Source organism: Thamnophis sirtalis, unplaced genomic scaffold, assembly GCF_051295495.1.
Source record: "Thamnophis sirtalis isolate CommonGarterSnake01/CBP01778 unplaced genomic scaffold, rThaSir2_p1.2 scaffold_13, whole genome shotgun sequence".
NCBI classification, from domain to species: Eukaryota; Metazoa; Chordata; class Lepidosauria; order Squamata; family Natricidae; genus Thamnophis; species Thamnophis sirtalis.
The window spans coordinates 13,906,160-13,927,295 of NW_028261393.1; the positions used below are offsets into that span (position 1 = coordinate 13,906,160).

At 40.3% G+C, this 21,136-nt stretch overlaps 2 protein-coding genes across 4 annotated transcripts; one reads left to right on the forward strand and one right to left on the reverse strand.

Annotated features, from left to right (window-relative positions):
* Positions 1 to 2,152: 2,152 nt before the first annotated feature.
* On the reverse strand, positions 2,153 to 7,893 carry ZCCHC17 (zinc finger CCHC-type containing 17). 3 transcript variants are annotated; one of them, XM_087727700.1, is made up of 8 exons: positions 7,878 to 7,893; positions 7,400 to 7,549; positions 6,777 to 6,834; positions 5,888 to 5,988; positions 5,263 to 5,354; positions 4,096 to 4,196; positions 3,670 to 3,794; positions 2,153 to 2,935 (listed from the first exon to the last, which is right to left on the reverse strand). In XM_087727700.1, exons 2-8 carry the CDS (start codon positions 7,439 to 7,441, stop codon positions 2,768 to 2,770), a joined length of 687 nt encoding a protein of 228 aa, XP_087583826.1. In that variant the 5' UTR covers positions 7,442 to 7,549; positions 7,878 to 7,893; the 3' UTR covers positions 2,153 to 2,767. The 3 variants fall into 3 exon arrangements, with proteins under 3 accessions (XP_087583826.1, XP_087583825.1, XP_087583824.1); XM_087727699.1 differs by lacking the exon at positions 7,878 to 7,893 and adding an exon at positions 7,750 to 7,876; XM_087727698.1 differs by lacking the exon at positions 7,878 to 7,893 and having other exon boundaries at positions 7,400 to 7,877.
* A 239-nt stretch (positions 7,894 to 8,132) lies between these two features.
* Positions 8,133 to 20,856, forward strand: SNRNP40 (small nuclear ribonucleoprotein U5 subunit 40). The gene is made up of 10 exons (XM_087727697.1): positions 8,133 to 8,345; positions 11,137 to 11,266; positions 11,882 to 11,975; positions 14,357 to 14,522; positions 15,871 to 15,993; positions 17,132 to 17,252; positions 18,559 to 18,641; positions 19,072 to 19,133; positions 20,063 to 20,166; positions 20,433 to 20,856. Exons 1-10 carry the CDS (start codon positions 8,199 to 8,201, stop codon positions 20,480 to 20,482), a joined length of 1,080 nt encoding a protein of 359 aa, XP_087583823.1. The 5' UTR covers positions 8,133 to 8,198; the 3' UTR covers positions 20,483 to 20,856.
* Positions 20,857 to 21,136: the final 280 nt, after the last annotated feature.

Below are 21,136 nucleotides of genomic sequence, written 5' to 3' on the forward strand. Positions count from 1 at the left end.
GTTGACAATTCATGGGAAGGTCTACCTGACTCATCAACCCCCTCCCTCTTATCTTTGCAAACTAAAAATAAAAACATTAACTGGCATGCACTGGAGAGAGGAACAATCCTGGGTATTACTTTATATGCCTTTATTCATCCAATATATCTGGTCATTAATTATTTTGCACACTGCTCTTGAGAGACTTAGGGCTTCTGCTGGAAAAATAAGACTGCAACTGGCATGCTTTGGCTGGCATGCCAATTGCAGTCCTACCCTATCTTAACTGTAGTGACTCATGCCCTTGTCACCATCTGCTTAGATTACAGCAACACACACTACATTTGAAGATCATTTAGTTTTCAGTTGGTTCAAATTACAGGAGCCTGTGTGTTGACTGGTCTTTGCTGGTGGGATCATACCAGTAATGAAAGTCTTGCACTAATTGCCAATGGCCTTTCAGATGCAATTGAAAATGCTAACTTCTATAACTCCATGAGACTTGGCCCTTATTTGCAGGGCTGCAGTCTCCCATTGGAATAAGTCTGGGCAGTTTGATATACTCAAGAAAAAATATTAGCTGCATCCTTTGGAATTTGGGGGTGGCTAAAGCTCTATGACACTGCGTGGCTGGATGGCAAGACCAGTTCTTTGAAACAGCTTCCAAGTGCACATCTGACAGGCTCCAAACCTGATTACACCCTAGAATTGCTCAAAACAGATAGCACTTGGGTCTTAATCTTAGTTGGGTTACAATTTAGCTATTTTGTTACTTTATGGCTTCATTCGCTGGTGGACCTTTGAGTGATATATTTTTGTTATTGTGTATCATTCCTTGTGCATCGTGTAATCTTTAGTCCTTATGCATGCACCACACAGAGGCACTTTGTTGAAACGTATATTCAGCAAAGTGGCCCTTCAAAACAATTTGCAGCTCTATTACAGACCCCACCTTAAAAACTTTATAAACCAAGCTGAAAACTTTTAAGCATGCAACAGCTTTTCCTTCTAACACAAAAAGCAGATAAGACTACACTCGCAGAAACTTATGTATCCAGTATGCATTGTGTTAATCACAAAGTAGGAAAATTCAATAATACACAAGCAGTGGTTTGCTTTGAAGAACTTCTGAAGGTAATATAGGCACGGACAGGTTATTTTTGGCAATTATGGTTCTTGGAGAATTACATTTCTGAGAAATAGTACTATGCTAGAGGCATGAACTGTAAGACATGTACCTTACCTAATCTCTGATCAAAGAAAGTTTAGTTACACACCTTATATAAGTTGCCTTAGATTTCCTAAAGGCAGAAATACAGGATATAACTAAGACATAAGCTTCAAAGTTGCCAGGTTAATACAGAAAAGCTGGCATGCCAATGGTTATGTCACTGACTGCATCTCTGCACTCTTAATAACTAAAATAATATAAGGGGGGGGGGATTATTTCAAGTTGGATTCGGCTCCTGGTATTTCATGGACTTGTGCTGCTTTAGGGGTTTTTTGTAACCAGAAGTCACTACTGGTATGTTATCTCTGATTTCTGCCAGGCTGTTCTTCAACTTCCCAATTTAGACTAGAGCCCTGGAACAGACCAACAGTTTCCTGTCTAAATAACAATGCCTTAAAGCAGCGGCCTCAACATTTTGGGCACCAGGGACCACTTCCATGGAGAGAGGTTTTTCCTCAGACCGGAGAGGGTGTGGTTTTGCATGCTGCTTGCACCCCACGGATGGGGATTTATTTGTTTGCGTGGCCTGGTTGCTGGCATGCCATAGCCTGGTGCCGGTCCATGGACCGGGGGTTGGGAACCCCCTACCCTACATGTAAGTGTAAGAGAAGCACACTACCCTCATTTCATTTATATGAGCCCCACTCAAGCAATTCTCTTCTGGGCGAGGGGAGCATAATAGCTCTATGAAGGCTCACTGAGGTCTGGAGTCTTCATTTCACCTCTTAAAGCCAGTCTGGGAAAAATAAATTCCAAAATGCAGCATCACCCACTGCAAGTCACTCACTGCACCCCTGCAGCCTCCAAAACTAACAGAGTAAAATGTGAGGCTCCAGACACAAAAATGCTGACACCCTAGTTTTTAAAACATCTCACAATAGGAAAGTGAGACAACTTCTTATTTTTGTCCCTTCTCCAAATCCAAATCTACAGTAAAAGGAATCCCACAAACCAAAACTTTATTCATGGTTCAAAGGTGAACACTTGGTTCGTTTCTCGGTTTTTAAGACAACTGGTCCTGTACCCGATTTCTTCCCCCTATAGTATTACAGGACAAATGGGATATCAGGAATGCAGTGGCATGATCTGTTCTTCAACCAATGTGTCCCTGTCGGGCGAGAGGGTACATTCACAGTTCCATCTGCTGGTCGGCAGATAATAACTGGCGGATGCTGAGTCATCACAAGACTGTTCCCAAGTGAGGAAATGCGCCAATTGCCAGCTCCATACAAGTTTCTGCAAGATAGCTCTGGGTTGCTTCAAAGAGGCTGGCTAAAATCCAAGCATGAAGAAATTAAAGAATGGAGAACGGAAAGAACATCTGGGACAAGGTACCACCCAGTGGTAGGTTGCTCTTTCCTTTCCACTTTATGGGAGGAGAATAGCTATCCTTGTGATAATCCTTGAAAAACAAAGGTGATTTTCAAAGAAGGAAAAACCATTTTATCTTAATGCATCCATTTGGTTCAGTTGTCTTTTTCCCAACTGATGACCAGAGAGAATGGAAGCCACAATTTGCACTGAGAACACATGCAGCCCAGAGTCAGATTCTCATTCTCATTCCTTGTGCTTTTTCTTATGATGATGCTTTTTCCTTTTCCGAGATGGACTATTTTTTTCCTTGCGTTTTGCCTTCTTCCGAGCTGGCTGATTCCCATTGTCAGAATTGGTGCTGTCAGACGCCTCCAAATCTGTGTTCTTACGTTTCCTTTTTTTCTTTTTATCCTAGTCAGGAGAAAAAAAAATGTTTTGATGAATTCTGTATGACAGAGCAAATATATCACTATACAGGCAGTCCTCGACTTGAGTCCACAATTGAGCCCAACATTTCTGTTGCTGAGACTGTTGTTGAGTTTCCCTCATTTTATGATCCTTCTTGTCACAGTTGTTAAGTGAATCCCTGCAGTTGTTAGTAACATGGTTAAGTGAATATGGCTTCCCCACTGACTTTGCTTGTCAGAAGGTTGCAAAAGGTGATCACACGACCCTGAGATTTGGCAACTATATGAATCAGTTGCCAAGTCTCCCTTTTGAAGACAGCAAAGTCCAGATTCTGAAAAGAGAGGACCACTGGTTTTAAAGAAGGGTCAAAGAGGCCATTTACATTAAAACTGAACAGCTTTAAGGGGGGAGGGGGGGATAGGATACCACCTGTCTGTTTACAACACAGCCCTTTCAGCAGTGCCAAGAAGGTTCCACACCCATTAACACTATTCAGGTGACCCTGAGGCACAGATAAACCTCCAAGTGGCCTCAACAATTTTCAGAGGGAATGCTAAAGATCAGATGACTGCAAGGAATATAAATCCTTCCATTCTCCACCATTCAATCAGAACTGAAGAAGCTTATTGGATGAGAAGCAAAACGTCTTCAAGAAAAAATAAAGAAAGGCTAGTTGCTTCTTGGAAAAGCATCTTCGGGCTGTCGTGACCTGGATGTTTGAGAATGTCCATAAATACCTTTTTCTTTTTCTTCATAGAGTGGTGAGCTTTCTTTTCATCTTCTGCAGGGACTGGTTCATCCTCTGGTATAAGGGTGTATTTTGTCCCTCCTGGCTGCATGAAGCAATCTTTGGCGAAGTGACCTACAACAAATGAATTATATAGATTCATAAAACCAGGCAACCTTTTTAGATTACTCTTCTCTATTTCTTCAAGAATTATACATAACTGTAGATGCTATTTATACCTAAGTGCTTAAGTCTCATTACATTCATGTTCTCCAATTTTGAGGGAAAGGGCATATATTGTCAACATATGGAATAAAAATAATGTAGGCCCACAAATAAAAGTATATTTCCTTCATTTCTTAACTTCTTTCAAACCCCTACCTTCTATACCACTCTGAAAATGCACAATAAATGAAAAAAAGTATTAATCACATACCTGGACAACCACACTTCTTACACACAGTATTCAAAACAGCTTCTAAAGTGATCTTTTGACTGGTATAATCTCTAAAGGAACATTTTTTCCGTGCCTCTTGACTGCATAAAAACACAAGAATGTTCAAAAATAGAAACACCATTAATATGGGAAAACTACTTGCAACAATGAACACATTTGGGGGGGGGTAGATTTTTTATTGTTTTTTTCTTCCATAATATCTTACAACAATAAGTTATGTCAAGAAAATTAATATTAAAAGATAGCTTCCTGAATTGTCATTCTCTATGATTCTAACTTAATCAGAAATCTCTGCAATCACAAAATTATTTTAGCAACCTTTTTACATCATCCAACCTCTCACAGCTCAAGAGAGTTTATATACTACAAAAACATATTTCATAAAAACATGCTAAAAATTACAAATGCAGCCCAGGACCACCCGTCTACACAAGTATGGATTTCAACTCCCAGAATTCCACAGCCACATTTTAAAGTTGCCAAGGTTAAGAAACACAGGTCTACCCAAAAAGCCTGCCAAAACAAGTTGGTTTTCACTGCTTTGAAAATACATGTTTGGGAATAACAGAAATAGTGAAACTTATTTGCCAACACAGAGATGAGATGGGCAGTTAAGAAGTGTGGGATATAAGTGTGGGAAGAATCCAACACCTTGGCATGGTATAATCATACTTACTAAACATAAAATATTGACTGGCTATTCTATAGGAGGGAATAAAATCAACAGAAAAAGTGGAATGAAGTGCTTTTCAAGAAGACTGGATGAAATACTGAACAGGAATCCTCCACACTACATTTTGTTGCAGGGTCTCTTGGTGCAGCTGTCCCCAGCCTTTTTGGCATCAGGTTTCATGGAAGACAATTTTTGGAGGGGGGAGGGAGGAACAACACACAAACTAGATCCCTTGCATGTGCAGTTTACAGTAGGGTTCACTTGGCTACCTCCAGCTATGTGGCCTGGTTCCTAACAGGTCAAGGACTGGTACGGGTCCATAGCCTGGGGGTTGGAACCTCTGTCTTGGTGGTCTCTTTGACTGAGCTCAAAAGAACTCTTGGATCTTTACACCTTCTTCATGACAAGTCATACCAGAAAGACCTTTGGTATAGAGAAGAAAGAAAGATTAGAGGTATGGAGATTTCACTTACTCAAGGACAACATTATTGGGGTCTAAGTCGTTTCCAGTTCCTTGGTTAACAACTTTCATGGAAAGAGATAATTTCAGTTTCTCATCCGTCTTCTGAAAACACAAGGCAATACATTTTGATTTTTGTTTCATTCCGATACCCGAGACAAAAACTGAAGTTGAGGTTGTACCGATCATTTTAAGGTACCCTACTTCAATCACTGCAATATATTAACATAAAATACATTAGCTATTCACAATGAGCTTTCAGATAGAATCAACCTATTTATGATTTAAAGCAGAACTGGACTGGATATTTCAGACTGGGTATTATGTAATATGTCATGTGTAAACAACTTTGATTGAGTTGCATACTGTTACAAGAAATTTACAAAAGGATCAATTTTTGAACTCTTGTAAGCGTATCATTCATAAAACTCAATCTCATTCAATTCCATGTTTATTTAAAATTCCAATGAATTTAGATTTTCAGACTGCATGTTTTTTCAGTAGCTTTGCCTGTGAACTTCAGAGTAAATGTTAAGACTCTGATATCATTCCTCTTTAATAAAAAATGTTTGTACAGTAAATGCTAACTATTAAAATCTTTATTTGGTAGAAATCAATAAATGGAGCCACAAATTTACCTCTTTTCCTATAAGTTTCACCCACACTTTTTCTCCAACATCCACCATCTCTGAAGGTTTGTCTACTCTACAGTGTGACATTTGGCTTTTGTGAACAAGGCCTACAGCAATAACAAGAAAGAGAGAAAATATTATATTTTCTGTTAGAAATGAATAAAATAATTTTCTAAAACAATCTACATTCTACAAAGAAATTACTCAATTTTGTTTTCTATTCATTTCCCCATAATATAGGTAATTCTCAACTTACAACATGTTCATTTAGTGACTGTTCAAAAGTTGCAACAGCTCTGAAAAAAGTGAGTTATAACTGTTTTACAACTGTTGCAACACCTCCATAGTCATGTGATTAAAATTCGGATGCTTATCAATTGATTCATATTTATGATGGCTGCAATGTCCAGGATCATGTGATCACCTTTTGTGACCTTCTAATAATCAAACTCAATGGGGAAGCCAGATTAACTTAATAACTACAATAATTCACTTAATAACTGTGACAAATAAGGTCATAAAATAGGCAAAATTCACTTAACAACTGTCACTTAGCAACATAAATTTTGGGTTTAATAGCGATAGGTCAGTGACTAGCAGTGTAAGCTTGGTATAAACCACCAAGGTTACTTGGGAATGGGTATGCTCAATACTTATAAATGGAAAAGTAACACAAATCACTATACTAACAAAAGAATGTCAACCCAATAATCACCAGCAATAGCAATAACAGTTAGACTTATATACTGCTTCATAATGCATTTACAGCCCTCTCTAAGTGGTTTACAGAGTCAGCATATTGCCCCCAACAATCTGGCTCCTCATTTTATCCACCTCGGAAGGATGGAAGGCTGAGTCAACCTTAATTAATTAATTAATTAGATAATTATCAAACCTTGTTTTTGGGTTCCTGGAATTTTTATAAATGCTCCATATTCTGTCACAGAAGCAACCTGTAAAAAAAAGCACCACTCAAAAAACAAAGCAACATTAACATACTGTCTTCTTACCCTGCTCCCCAATAACAACAGAAGCTAACACAATATTCTCAGTTTTGTTTGTCTGATGCTAAAGATCAGGTAGCTTCTTGAGATCTAACTGTTTGGAAATATCAGAGGGAATATTTACATAAATATGGGTCTTCTAGTGTGCTATTTCTTTCACTGAATCTTATCCATCTAAAAATTGTCTCTTTAAATAGGAATCTCCCCTCTTTGGGAATAAATCTTATCCACTTTGGCATGACTAAGTTGTGAGTGTATGTGTGAATGAAATTTAGCACCAAACCACCAGCTGCTATAACACAATTCCACACTATTTCTAAGATGTTATTCAAAAAGCTTTACCAAAGCCAGTTAGTTAGTTTCTAAACCTATTGATTAAAGACATCCTAGTATGGGAAGGATTTTTTTTTAAAAAAACCGCACTTGTGCTAATTAAAAGAAACCCACTTTATTAAACTTATTATCTATTCAACCTGTATGAACGTAAAACCTTGTTAACTGTTTCGGACCATACCTCTCCTTGGAAAACAGAATAGAGTTCTGGAAGCTGATCCATTGCTTTCAACTACCACAAACGGATTTTATGCCAATCTTCTGGTCAAGGTTTCTTTTCTATATTCTACATTATCCCCGGGGCAGCTAAAAAAAAGAGAAAGCTCTTGCACTGAAAAAGAAACAAAGTTAAGGGAGACATATTACAAATAACACATGTCACTAAACAACAGTAAAGCGAGGCCAAGCTTTTTTCCCCTCCCCATTTCTGTCAACGTGTACACCTTGCTCCCTCCCCTCATCCGGCAGTGGATGATGGGAGCCGTCCTTCACTTCAATTTCACGTTGGACTACAACTACCATTAATTTTACCTCACAGGAAAAACCGTGAGGAGAAAGTGACAGGCCTTGTTAACCTCGAGAAGGAGGAGCCGAACTGAAGAGAATTTAAAACTCGAAGCCGCCTTCCCCGTTCCTTCTCGTCCCGACTCGCATCTTACCGTCGTCAGGTTACAGAGAGCTCCAACCGCCGTCTTCGTTATCTGTCGCCCTCAGAGCGCAGGCAACCTTCTGCCCCCCCACACCTTTCAGCCAATGGGGAGATAGAATAAACGCAGGGTCGAGCGAGAGTCCCGACCATTCGGCGTCCTCCGTGTTAAGCGTGGCGACCTCAATGCCTACGTCTTGGTCCTCCCGCCTCTCCGCCAGCATCTTCAGCCAACCGGCGTCGGGAAGAGGCCTGTAAAAGAGCCAATGAGGAGAAGTGGGCGGGGTCTCCACACACTTGGTCCCGCACGGCGGCGTTGAGGGGCTCCGGCGCGATGATCGACCCGCAGAAACGGAAGGCTCCCGGGCCGGATATGGCTTTGGTGGCGGCGGCTGCTGCTGCTAAGAAACCTCGCCATGAGCTCATCTTGGGGCCGGGCCCCGGAGCTGGTCAACCGCCTCCGGGGGCCTTGTTACAGGCGGTGAGTTTCTTCCTGGGAAGGGAGGCTGCTGAGTTTTCCCCTTGAAATGGATGTTGGGGGAAGGGGACTAGCGGCTTTTGCCCTCAGAAAACGTCATTTCCTGATTCTCGTGTCTTTCTGCTAAGAATTTTATTTTGCATTCGGTTGCCCACTTGCTTTTTGCCTTTTGGTCCTGTCCCATGTTCCAAAAGCGATGACAAATCTAAACAGCCTACAAAATAGCAGAGACACCATCCTGCTAATTCGATTCCTTATAAATTCCCAGGTAGTGACAGATTTTATTTTCCTGGGCTCCAAGATCACCACAGAGGGGGATTGCAGCCAAGAAATTAAAAGACCTCGCTCCTGGGGAGGAAAGCTATGGCAAATCTAGGCAGCAGACTAAAAAGCAGGGACATCACCCTGCCAACAAAAGTTCATATAGTCAAGGCTATGGTTTTCCCAGTTGCAATGTATGGCTGTGAAAGTTGGACCATAAGAAAGGTTGAGCGCCAAAGAATTGAGGCCTTTGAACTATGGTGTTGGAGAAGACTCCCGTGAGTCACTTGAACTGCAAGGCGATCCAACCGGTCAGTCCTAGAGGAGATCAATCCTGACTGCTCTTTAGAAGGCCAGATCCTGAAGAGGAAACTCAAATACTTTGGCCACTTGATGAGAAGGAAGGACTCCCTGGAGAAGAGCCTAATGCTGGAAACGACTGAGGGCAAAAGAAGAAGGGGACGGCAGAGAATGAGGTTGCTGAATGGAATCACTGAAGCAGTCACCGTGAGCTTAAATGGACTCGAGAGGATGGTAGAGGACAGAAAGGCCTGGAGTAACATTGTCCATGGGGTGACAATGGATCGGACATGACTTCACAATTAACAACAACAACAATCTACTTGTTATGTTTTTGGGTAATGATAAATAATAATAATTAATAATAATAATAAAAACATTGTACATCTTAAGAAGATACTTGATTGATACCTAGGATGCTGGCAGCAACCTGCATCAACCATTAGCACCAGTCAATGGTATTTGTGACACATCAGTTGAATGAGTTTCACATTTAATGAATAAAAGTATAATAATAACCACAACACCGTCAAGCATCCCGATTTGCCTATCCCAGGTCCTTGGTAAGAACTCGATAAGTAGACAAAAATGCCAAACCCAGTCTGAATATCTGGCTCACTGTGTGATGATCAATAATAATAATAACACAATTACTTTAAAACACCATCAAACAACAATATCTGCCTATGTGGTCATTGTTGCTCTCTGAGCTTCAAAGGCTGGGGGAATATGAACGGATTTCGAGAGAAAAATTGCAGCACTACTCAGGTGACCCTTAGGACACAGATAAACCTTCAAGTGCAACAGCAACTCTAAAAGGATGCAAATGACTAGCAAGGAATATAAATTATCCCATTCCCCACTACCATCCTGTCAGAGCTGAAGCAGTTTCTTGGATGAGAAGTGAAACATCTTCAAAAGAAAAAAATAAAGTCCAGTTGCCTCTTGAAAAAACACTTTTGGGACAGCCATGACCTGGATGACAGAGAATCTCCATAAAATCTCTGAACTTGGCTGTTTTCCAGCACACGTCTCATTACCAAACTAGATAACATCATCAGTTTTAGAAAGGAGTGGGTTTGCGCTCTGATGTTACACTAGTTGGGAAATGAAATGTTTGCAAGTAAACAACCAAGCTCAGAGAGCATCAAGGGTCTCTCAACACTGAGCTACAAATATTTTCTTCTATGAGAATGTCTGCCTATTCTAAGCTTTTAGGAAGGAGTTGATAGGTGGATAAAATTCCAAATCTAGTTTAACCTTCTGGCTGAATGTGCAACAAAGGACAATCATCATAACCATTAAATTTTCATGCTGCTTGACTCTAAACAATATCTCTCTATTAAATTATTAAACTTTATATTAAACATGTTGACTGGTTTACACATATATTTGCTGCATTTTCCCAAATGTCGCTAAGTGAATGTGATAAGTATTTGTTCAATTTATTAAGATGTTAACGCCCTCATTAAAAGCGCTATATATAAGCAAACTTATAAAAATGCAGAACAAATAATAACAATAAACATATTGATCTCTTTTTGTGCGAATGCTGGTATTAATAGAATAAATGTTTATAGATTTTTAATGCAATCTTTCCTAATTCATTGTCTGCAGTTGGATCTACAGTTTCTGCTACTTTAGCCATAGCTATGTTTACATTTTCCACTGATTACAATATTCATCCTGTTTTCTTAGCATTAAGTAAGAGGTGTCAGCCTTTTCAAAATGTATAGATCAATTTTCTTTCTGACTTAATTTTTTTCTATCAACGGTTTGTGCTTATTTATATCTTCTTTTTAACAAACATCACTGCGTGAACAGTGTAGCACCTGGGTGTCATACTTTCTAGTACAAATATAACTAATAAAAATAATCATAATTGTTACATTCTACCAACTTATATATTTCTAATAATACATAAATAGATTAAGTTGCAGTCTATCATTATTTGATTAAGTCATGAATTTTCTTCTTATTGCTCTTATTTTGTTATATAAAAATAAATACATTAATATTCCTCCTTTCTCTTATTTCTGTCTCTTATTCTAACTTTTAATTATATCACCCTTTATTAAAAGACGTTTTCTTTCTATCCTACCTAACTTCTAATTGTGTCACCTACCTAAAATATGAAAGGAGGGAGGGGGAGAGAGAGAGAGAGAAAGCAAATCAAAACAATAACAATAACCATATATCTTCTTGAATATGTTGCATTTCCTTCCTATTTTAGGGCCCCCCAAGATGTTCCTCATTGCAAGCACCCATAATGTTACTTTCTGGTCACGAAGGAGAAGTTTATTGTTGCAAGTTTCATCCTAATGGATCCACCTTAGCCTCAGCTGGGTTCGACAGGTTGATACGTAAGTCAATTCTGTGATCTTTCTTTGAGCATGATAGGCTTGTTAAAGCTGCACATTAGGTATTCTCAGAAGAGCCCTTCCATTCTAATGAGAGTAAATAGAGACATACCTCTAATGCAGGGGTCCACAACCCTACGTTCGTGGACCGGCACCAGGTCACGGCTTGCCAGAAACCAGGCCACACAAACAAGCAAAGCAGGATGCAGGCAGCACATAAAACACTCCCCCCCCCCCCCCGGTCCACAGAAAATTCTCTCTCCATAGAACTGTCCCTGGTGCCCAAAAGGTTGGGGGGGCACTGCTTTAATGGTGTGCACTGCTTAACAGTTTTTAGCAGAACTTTATTGTCATTAACAAAAGAATGCTTTACCCTCCTCATCCTTTATATTAAGCAGAATTTTATTTTTGCTGGGTGCTTCGGTCCGTTGGTAAATATGTCATTTATAGGGTCAGATATTAGCAGCACTTTGACTACTTGCAATCTTACATTCAATAGCACCTGCCTAATTGCAGGCTATGTGTATTAAGAAACCTTTGGTTTGAAATGGTTGTTTGATATATTCCAGTTTTCAGGGGAAATACTATACTTAGGCTTGATCCTCCCTCTCATTTCAGTCCTATGGAATGTGTATGGTGACTGTGATAATTATGCCACTTTGAAGGGCCACAGCGGCGCAGTTATGGAATTGCATTATAACACTGATGGCAGGTTAGTGTCTGTGGTTTTTTTTTTTTTTACATTTTGTATAATATGCTGAAATACTTCTTAGCTTGATTTGACACCCCTCAAAAAAAAAACCTCAATAGGAATACAGAAAACTAGCTTCATATCATATTCATATGTTGTGTTTTATTTATTTATGATTTGCTCTTGCTTTTCCTGTTTTCTTTGAAAAGGATGCTTGAGGTTTTTAAAAATATATATTTTACTATAATCCTCAAATGGCTAATATATGTACACTATATTGCCAAAAGTATTCGCTCACCTGCCTTTACTCTCATATGAATTTACTGTAAGTGACATCCCATTCCTAATCCATAGGGTTCAATATGACATCGGTCCAGCCTTTGCAGCTATAACAGCTTCAACTCTTCTGGGAAGGCTGTCCATAAGGTTCAGGAGTGTTTATGGGAATTTTTGATCATTCTTCCAGAAGCGCATTTGTGAGGTCACACACTGATGTTGGATGGGTTTACGTAGCCTACCACTTTGTGGCTGCGTTGCTGTCGTTTCCAAACACTTCCACGTTCTTATAATACAGCTGACAGTTGACTGTGGAATATTTAGGAGCGAGGAAATCTCACGACTGGATTTGTTGCACAGGTGGCATCCTATCACAGTTCCACGCTGGAATTCACTGAGCTCCTGAGAGCCACCCATTCTTTCACCAATGTTTGTCAAAACAGTCTGCATGCCTAGGTACTTGATTTTATACCCCTGTGGCCATGGAAGTGATTGGAACACCTGATTCTGATTATTTGGATGGGTGAGCAAATACTTTTGGCAATATAGTGTACGTACGTACATATAAAAGGTAAAGGTTTTCCTGTCCAGTCATGTCTGATATTAGGACAGGATGCTCATCTCTTGTTTCTTGGCTGATGGAGCCAGTGTTGTCCGAAGACAATTTCTGGTGGTCATGTGGCCAGCATAGCTAGATGCCAGAGGCACACAGGACACTGTTATCTTCCCACCAAAGTAGTATTTATCCAGTCACATTTGCATGCTTTCAAATTGCTAGGTGGGCAGGTGCTCTTGTGTGTGTGTAACTAAAAAAAAGTACACTACAAAAAAAACCCTATATGTTTTGAAATAAGCTAACTCAGTTTTTAAATAAGAAATGAACCATGCTCATAGCAAATCATATTCTTCAGTGTTTTTATTGGATTGATAAACAGCCAGTTCAAAGGCTGGGAAGGAAAGGCACCTATTTTTTCAGTACAGGATTTTAAGCTGGGTTAACTACAGGTTCAATGTTGATCATAGAGCAATAAATGTCAAGTTTTAATTCAAAATCTTTAAAACCTATTTCTGCTCTCAAGACTGTATTGATGTTTTAAATATCAGCTTAACACACTAGCCAGCCAAATATATATGAGGCAAAATTTCCTCAAAGGGAGTGCACCGTTAGCATGAAGAACTCAATAACGCACTCTTTAGAAACTCCTACAGTAAGAGTGCTGCATAATAGATTATATTCCCAATGCTTTCAGATGCTAGCAATAGCACTTAGACTTACCATATTTTTCGGAGTATAAGACATACCAGAGTATAAAACTCACCAAGGTTTTGAAGAGGCAATTTTTTAAAAAAGAAGGTAGGTAGATAGAGGGATAGAGAGGGAGAGAAAGAAAGAGAAATACAGTAGGTAGGTGTGGGGGGGGGGAGAGAGAGAGAAATACAGTAGATAGGTAGGGAGAGAGAGAGTAAGGTTGGTAGGTAGAGGGATAGAGAGAGAGAGAAATACAGTAGATAGGTAGGAAGAGAGAGAGAGTAGGTAGGTACGTAGGTAGATAGAGGGGGGGGAGAGAGAGAAATACAGTAGATAGGTAGGGAGAGAGTAGGTAGGTAGGTAGATGTTTCCATGTGTATTTATCCATGTGCTAGAGAAGGAAATCGCTGACAATCTGCAGCACCTAAGACTTTGTTTTTGCTGGCACAGCACTTGATCAATGTAATTCTCATCAATCGGTTAAAGAGGTTTCCAAAAGGGAAAAAAAAGTTTTTGCACTCTGCAAACCTCCCAAAAACAGCCCATTTTTCACAAAAACGGGCCCGTTTTTTTTTAAAAAAAGACACATGAATAACTTTGGAGAGATTTGCAGAGTACTCTGCGGGGAGGGGCAAGCAAAAAAAGGCCTGTTTTTCGCAAAAACGGGCCTGTTTTTTGTCAAAAAAATTGCATGCATAACCTTATGGAGGCTTATAGAGTGCTGCTGGGGGGGGGGGGACAGTTTTTGAAAAATGTTTTGAGTTCCTGTCTAGTATGTTTCTCTTATCTCATGGACCATTTTTAATGTGATAAATAACTTTTCAGTGTTGAGAAGTACTAGCTTTATAAGATTCATAGCCATTGCCTTCTTTCTCAGCATGCTGTTCTCGGCCTCGACGGATAAAACAGTAGCAGTGTGGGATAGTGAGACAGGAGAGAGAGTGAAAAGACTTAAAGGACACACTTCATTTGTCAACTCCTGCTATCCAGCAAGACGCGGACCTCAGCTGGTTTGCACAGGCAGTGATGATGGGACAGTGAAGGTCAGAATTCGTACTCTACTCTTGCAGAATAACAGTGAAGGCTGGTTTGGTGTAGTTTTAATTACAGAGCAAAAAACCTGGAGACGGAGTTCTAGTCCTGCCTTTGGCTTAAAATAGGCTAGTCTTTCTAATTGCCAGTCTGTCTGGTTGTCTGTTAGAAGCCAATGACTTTCAGCCTCTTTCAAATAGGCGGTGGCATTATTTTTTCCTATATTTTAATACTTGGTATTTTGATTCTGCTTATATATAATCTTGTGGCAGCATTTGATAAATGTTATCCGGAAGGTTTGGGGCCTCCTGAGAGGGATGATTGCTATCTTTTTCCCCTGGTAGATGCACACATAGATTGGTTGCCTATGGCAAAACAAGCCTACAAGAGAAAAACTAGAGCAATACGTGAAATTTTAGGAGAAGCTCTGTAGGCCAGAAGTGTCCAACCTTGGCAACTTTTAAGATTTGTGAACTTGCAACTTCCAGAACTCCCCAGCCGGCATGTGCTGGTGGTTTTACCACCAAAATATTATGTACAAATGGGTTCTTTACCCTGTTTGCCATCCTTATAATGAATATGAATAAGAGGTTTGTTTTGGGGGGGGTTTCTTTTGCCTCTGGATGCTTATCTCTTTTCAACCAAACATGCTCAATCTTGCTGTGGCCCACCAGAGGAGCTGAGGGCAAACGCAGACAGTGAGGAGGTTGGGGAGGAACATAGGCCAGTCCTGGAGTCTAGGGAAGGCTCTGATGAGGGCTCTGCATCAGAGTTCAGGGGGGCAGAAGAGCTGCCAGAAGGGAACAGTTAAGGAACAAGGGCCAACTCGGGAGTAAAGGCACAAGTGGACGTTGAAAGGCCCCTCGCATAAGGAATAAAGAGGACCAAAAGGGGAGTGGGGTTCACAAGACACAATTAGTTCGCTTAATTAGAGTGAAGATTTGTTCATGACTCTCAGAGAGAGTCAAGTATTTGCCAAGTATTTTCTTGCACAGCATTGCATTTGGAAGATATCGGCCTGGCAGCTCTCCAAGCCTGATAAGGTCTGTGGTTGTAAATTCACCCTTAAAAGACTGTTTGCCGGGACTTTGCTGGATATGAATGAGAGGAATTCATATTAGCTTAATAAAGAGGGGTTTTGTCAGGACAAGGAGTCTGCTTTGTGATTTTGGGAAGCCTAGGTCAGAAGAAATGTGTAGAACTTGGGGAGAGTGACACCCAGTAACTGCACCTTCATTGCTCCTTCCCTACACAATGATCTTCTGTTCATAATTAGTAGGTTTAAGAGAAGCCCTGATTGTGTCATGCAATCGGCATATTTTTAATGTATAAAAATAAACACTTTTTCCTCCTCCTCAGCTCTGGGACATCAGGAAGAAAGCTGCTGTTCAAACCTTTCAGAACACCTATCAAGTATTAGCTGTGACCTTCAATGATATCAGTGATCAGATAATATCTGGCGGTATCGACAATGATATCAAGGTCAGTTGACTTGGTCTTGCAAGCCAGGTTTGATATTTATTTTGAAACGGATTTCTGTTTCCTCTTTCATTTCGCGCTGTAAAATAACACGGGCAGCCCCCCCCCCCCCCGATAAAATGGGTTAAAAGCATAGATGGTATGGAGGTTCTCTAATTTCTTCTGGCACTTGAAATGTAACTTCTTTTGTGAGGGTGAGTAGGCAGTGCTACTTCGCTCTGATATTTCGGGTTTTTCTAAGAATAGGAATAGAAAATGGGTTTGGCTAAATGCCCCATATGTAGGCCATGAATAATGTGGGGCTGTGCGGGGGAGGGGGGAGAGTCATCTCTTTCCACACCCCTAAAACTGTTTTGGATTTTATTTCTAAAATGTCATTGTTTTTAAACAGGTAGTCCTCAATTGTCCAAAAATTTCTATAGCTAAGGAAGAGAGTGAATTCTAACCCATTTTACGACCTTTCTTGCCACAGCTAAGTGAATCACTGCAGTTAAGTTAGTAACACAGTTGTTAAGTAAATCTGGCTTCCCCCATTGACTTTGCTTGTCAGAAGATCGCAAAAGCTGATCATGTGACCCCGGGACACTGCAGCCTCATATATAGGAGACAGTTGCCAAGCTCCTGTATTTTAATCACATGACCATGGGGATGCTGCAACAATCATAAGTCACTTTTTTCAGTATCCTTGTAACTTTGAACGGTCAGGGACTACTTATAGAATCAATTGGTGGAAAAGAAATCCCTGCGTCTGGAACATGGGTGTAGACTAGGAGTCTTTTTATTACAACTTAAATGTGGCACTTTTAGGGCCTCACTTTATTTATGGTAATTGCTTGTTAGTTTCGAGTGGTGCAATGGCCTAGAGGTGGAGCGCTCGCCTCACAATCAGGATGCTGTGAGTTCGATCCTAGGTAGTGGCAGATATTTCTCTCTGGGCACACTGAGAATATATCTGCTGAACAAAACTTTTCATTGGCGACAGGAAGGGCATCTGGCCTTTAAAACACTCTGGCTAGCTCCATTCAGTTGCCCAGGCTCTTCCCCACAAGGGATTATACAGGGTCGAAGATGATGATGACTTCTTAGTTTCTAGTATGTCTTTCAAGTGTAAAAGGCCAAGCCTGTGTTAAATGTCTTAAAGGTATGGGACCTTCGTCAGAACAAGCTAACTTACACAATGAGAGGACATGCGGATTCTGTCACCGGTCTCAGCCTAAGTGCAGAGGGCTCTTACTTGCTTTCCAATGCAATGGACAATGCAGGTAATCACTTTTTCCCTACTCTCCAGATATGGTATCCTCATCAGTTGCTCATTAGTGGCAAGCAAATGAGAATAGCAACGGCACTTAGACTTCCATACAGCTTCATAGTGCTTTACAGTCCTCTTTAAGCAGTTTATACTCCATGATGCTGCAGCCATTTAAATATTGTGTTTCCCCAAAAGTAAGACCCTGTTTATAATTTTCCCACCAAAAAAAGGCACCAGGTCTTATATTCGGGGGGGGGATGTTGTCCACTGACTCACCTCACTTGCATGCATCGCCCCTGGCTCTTTTTTGCTATCAGAGGCCTTCGGAACTTCTTCATCTGGCTAGGCCAGCAAAGCTTTCCTGAAGGCCTCTGTAGCCGATAACAGAGCTCCGGATCGATCCAGAGCTCTCTTTATCGGCTACAGAGGCCTTCAAAAAAGCCTTGCTGACTACAGCAAAAGAAATGGGCCAAGGTATGTGAGGTCTGGTTGCAATTTTCTGAAGGTAAGTAGCAGGGCTGCTCCACCACCCCCATCCTCAACTGTGCACCCTGGAATGGGCGGGGTCTTAATTAGGGCTTATTTTTGGGGGGGATAGAGCTTATCTTGGGCGCATGTGTAAAAATCAAACTAGGGCTTACTTTTCTGAGTAGGTTGTATTTTCAGGAAAACACGGTATATGCCAGTTGTCAAGTGCCTGGATTTTGATCACGGGGCTGTGGGATGCCATGACAGTCATAAGTGCGAGGACAGTCATAAATCATTTGTTTCAATGCAACTGTAATTTCAGTCCCTAAACAAATGATTGTAAGTCATGTTATCTGTAATAACATGGCCATGGTAAATAGTTGACTGACAGTACTCATGGTTTTAGAGCAACAGTGGTGTAGAGATGAAAATTAAGAATGAGGGACTGGCTTGAGTGACAACTTTCTGGTGGAATCCAAGGAGTGAAACAAAGAGATAAAGAATAATTAAGAGAGAATCCTACAATGGTTGTTATGTCACTTCCCCGTTCAGGAATAATTTTAAATTATCTTCTTTTGATTTGAGCAACAATAATGGGTGAAATTCAGCACTCATGTTGGGTATTGAGTATTCGGCTTTAAGCTGTCCTCCCAGGGATCTTTTAATCTTGGCTGTCAGGGAGAACTGAGATGATAATCACTCTACATGTTGCAACTTTATTTGATGTTATTGTTGTTATTATTGCATTAAAATTACATTTTAGCAGCTGGCTGGCAATTAAACCTGCATTATGAGCCAATATCGAAATAATGAGCTCTGGATGCTACATGCTGGTTTTGATTTTGTTCTAGTTCGCATCTGGGATGTTCGGCCTTTTGCTCCCAAAGAAAGATGTGTGAAGATACTCCAAGGGAACGTGCATAATTTTGAGAAGGTAAGTGAAGTGTTGGCTGAAACATTGCCTGTTTATGGCTGGTAGTTGACAGTTAATTGATGAATAAATGGCTTTTAAAACTCGGAATAGCTGCAAACCCTTTAAGAAGGCCTACGTTGGAAATTAATGCGTGGGATAAAATTCCAATTAAGAGCTGCTGCAAAAGAGCTCCCTCCCCCCTCCCCCCCAAGTGCAGTTGTTGTCGTCTATAAATTAACCTTCTTGACATTCACAACAAATTTCATAGTAAGAAAGCAAGATGCTCATAGTGCTGGCAATAAAATCTGGTACAGAACTGCAGACTAAGGTTTCAGAGGAAAAGCATTCCTGGAGTATTGTTAATATCGCAAGCCCTGGTAGATTTCCCTTCGGATAAAAATAAAGAACATGAAATACGCCTGGAATTGGACTGTGTTTCCTTCTTTGTTAGAACCTTTTGCGATGTTCCTGGTCCCCGGATGGAAGTAAAATAGCTGCTGGATCTGCAGACAGGTAACAAATCTGCTGGTTTAACTTTTTAACATTTAAAAGCCCCCCCCCTTTTTTTTATTTTATTTTAGCAATAAATAAGTAAATAAATGATGATGATGATACTTAAAACCAGGCTGATCCAGAGAATGTCTTGGTTAGTCTCAGTTGCAGTGGCCACCTTTATTATTGTTTTTTACTGTATTTTATTTAGTAATTTGTCTTGTATGTTCCTTTTAATTGATAATTCACAGAATTGTGTTTTGATTTGCATGGTCTAAAATGCATAACAAACCATATACCTGCTGCAGTTTCGCAGCAGTACGTTCAGATTCATTGATTCTAACTCAAAGGATATAGGGTTGTGTTAAATACGGTAGCTGCAATTCACTGGTCTGAAACTAGCTTCTGAGGTTGGCAGATTAGGGCAAGTGTGTCAAACTCAATTTCATTGAGGGTCGCATCAGGGTTGTGTTTGACCTTGGGAGCGTGGCCAGGGGGCATGGCCAACTCGACATCAAACATGTTGGGGGTGCCTGTGATGGCCCAAGAGCTCTGCCAGCGAAAATGGGCTCCCGAGCTCCATTTTTAGCTGCAACGGCCTCCTGCAGCCCCTCTGCCAGTGAAAACAGACCTCAGAAGTGCCACACGCAGCCCTCGCGGGCTCTGTTTTTGGCTGCGATGGCCTCCTGCAACTCTCTGCTCGTGAAAACGGAGCTCCCTCCCAAGCTCCCATTTTCGCTGGCAGGCACACCGCAGACCAGTCCTTTGCTGTTTCCAGATTTACTAAAATGCAAATCTAAGGACTTAAAAAAAAATAAAATTCTCTAGTGGTATTTAATGTGGACAAAACAAAATTATATGTTCAGCAGCTTCTGTGTTTATATTTCATTTGAGGAAACTGATCTCTTATGTTCAGGGAGGCCTTTATGTGTGTTTGTCATTATACACAGGTTTGTTTATGTGTGGGATACAACCTCCAGAAGAATCCTCTACAAACTTCCAGGCCATGCAGGTTCAATAAATGAAGTGGCGTTTCATCCAGAAGAACCAATAGGTAAGTCCTTCCTATGCACGACCAGCAACCTTGAACATATGTGCTAAAGTATGAAATTATCCTTTTTAATAATCTAACATAACTCTGAAGGAGCTCTTCTTCCTTGCTGGTTCATTGCTCTGTTAGAGCACATAGGCTGCAGATATTTAAAGAAATGCCTTAGAAACACAAATATTTAAGCTGATAAAATAAAACAAGTCCCCAGAATGATTGAAATGGGACCTTTCACTTAACCTTTTAACCAAATCTGCCTTCCTTTCCATCAGTACTTTCTGCATCTAGTGACAAAAGACTGTATATGGGAGAGATTCAATGAGGAAGAGCGTGGATTAATTCTGAAGATTTGCAGAACTTGATTGCTTCCAACTAATTTGAAAAGGAGGAGGAGGAAGAGGAAGATGGTCCATGAAAAGATTGCAACTGTCATCTTTCCAGGGCAGCGTTAACTCGCTATCTGTATCCTAAAAGATCTCGTCTTGAATTTTTTAACCATATTTGCAGCAGCCTAAAACACGCGGCAGCCCAGCTCCATACTGTTGATGGATGCGTAAATGCTTTATTTTACCTTTAAAATGTGCTCTCTCTTTTTTGAAATCGTTTTGACCATGGTAAAGTGGGGAAGTTAGCATTTAATATTGAATGCTTCCCTAAGATTCGTTTGTCATTTTTATATTAAAAAAATATGAAATGCCTTGTAAAAATTTCGGGTGGAATTTATTGACATAGATGTCTTTTGCTCTACGATAAACAACAGTCCAGGGGCAGAAGACTGGGCTAGTTACCGTATTAAATAATCCTTACAGTGGGTAGCAGCGTGCTAGCGTAATATTTCATACAGATCTAATTAAGATTGTTTTTATTGGATTTTTTTAAACTCAAAAGGATAGCCTAAACTGAATTGCAGAATCACTTGTCTGTTCAACAGTAAGCATCACCCAAAATAACTCATTCAGAAAATGATTAATTGAAA

What these genes read in the sequence shown, in the direction of transcription:
- ZCCHC17 (XM_087727700.1), bottom strand. Translation starts at nt 7,441, where the DNA reads ATGGATCAGCTTCCAGAACTCTATTCTGTTTTCCAAGGAGAG. An exon ending in TCCAGGAACCCAAAAACAAG is followed by an intron (nt 5,989 to 6,776) that starts GTTTGATAATTA and finishes TTATTGCTGTAG; the next exon opens with GCCTTGTTCACAAAAGCCAA. An exon ending in TGAAACTTATAGGAAAAGAG is followed by an intron (nt 5,355 to 5,887) that starts GTAAATTTGTGG and finishes TTGTGTTTTCAG; the next exon opens with AAGACGGATGAGAAACTGAA.
- SNRNP40 (XM_087727697.1), top strand. Translation starts at nt 8,199, where the DNA reads ATGATCGACCCGCAGAAACGGAAGGCTCCCGGGCCGGATATGGCTTTG. An exon ending in GTATCGACAATGATATCAAG is followed by an intron (nt 15,994 to 17,131) that starts GTCAGTTGACTT and finishes AATGTCTTAAAG; the next exon opens with GTATGGGACCTTCGTCAGAA. An exon ending in GCTGCTGGATCTGCAGACAG is followed by an intron (nt 19,134 to 20,062) that starts GTAACAAATCTG and finishes CATTATACACAG; the next exon opens with GTTTGTTTATGTGTGGGATA.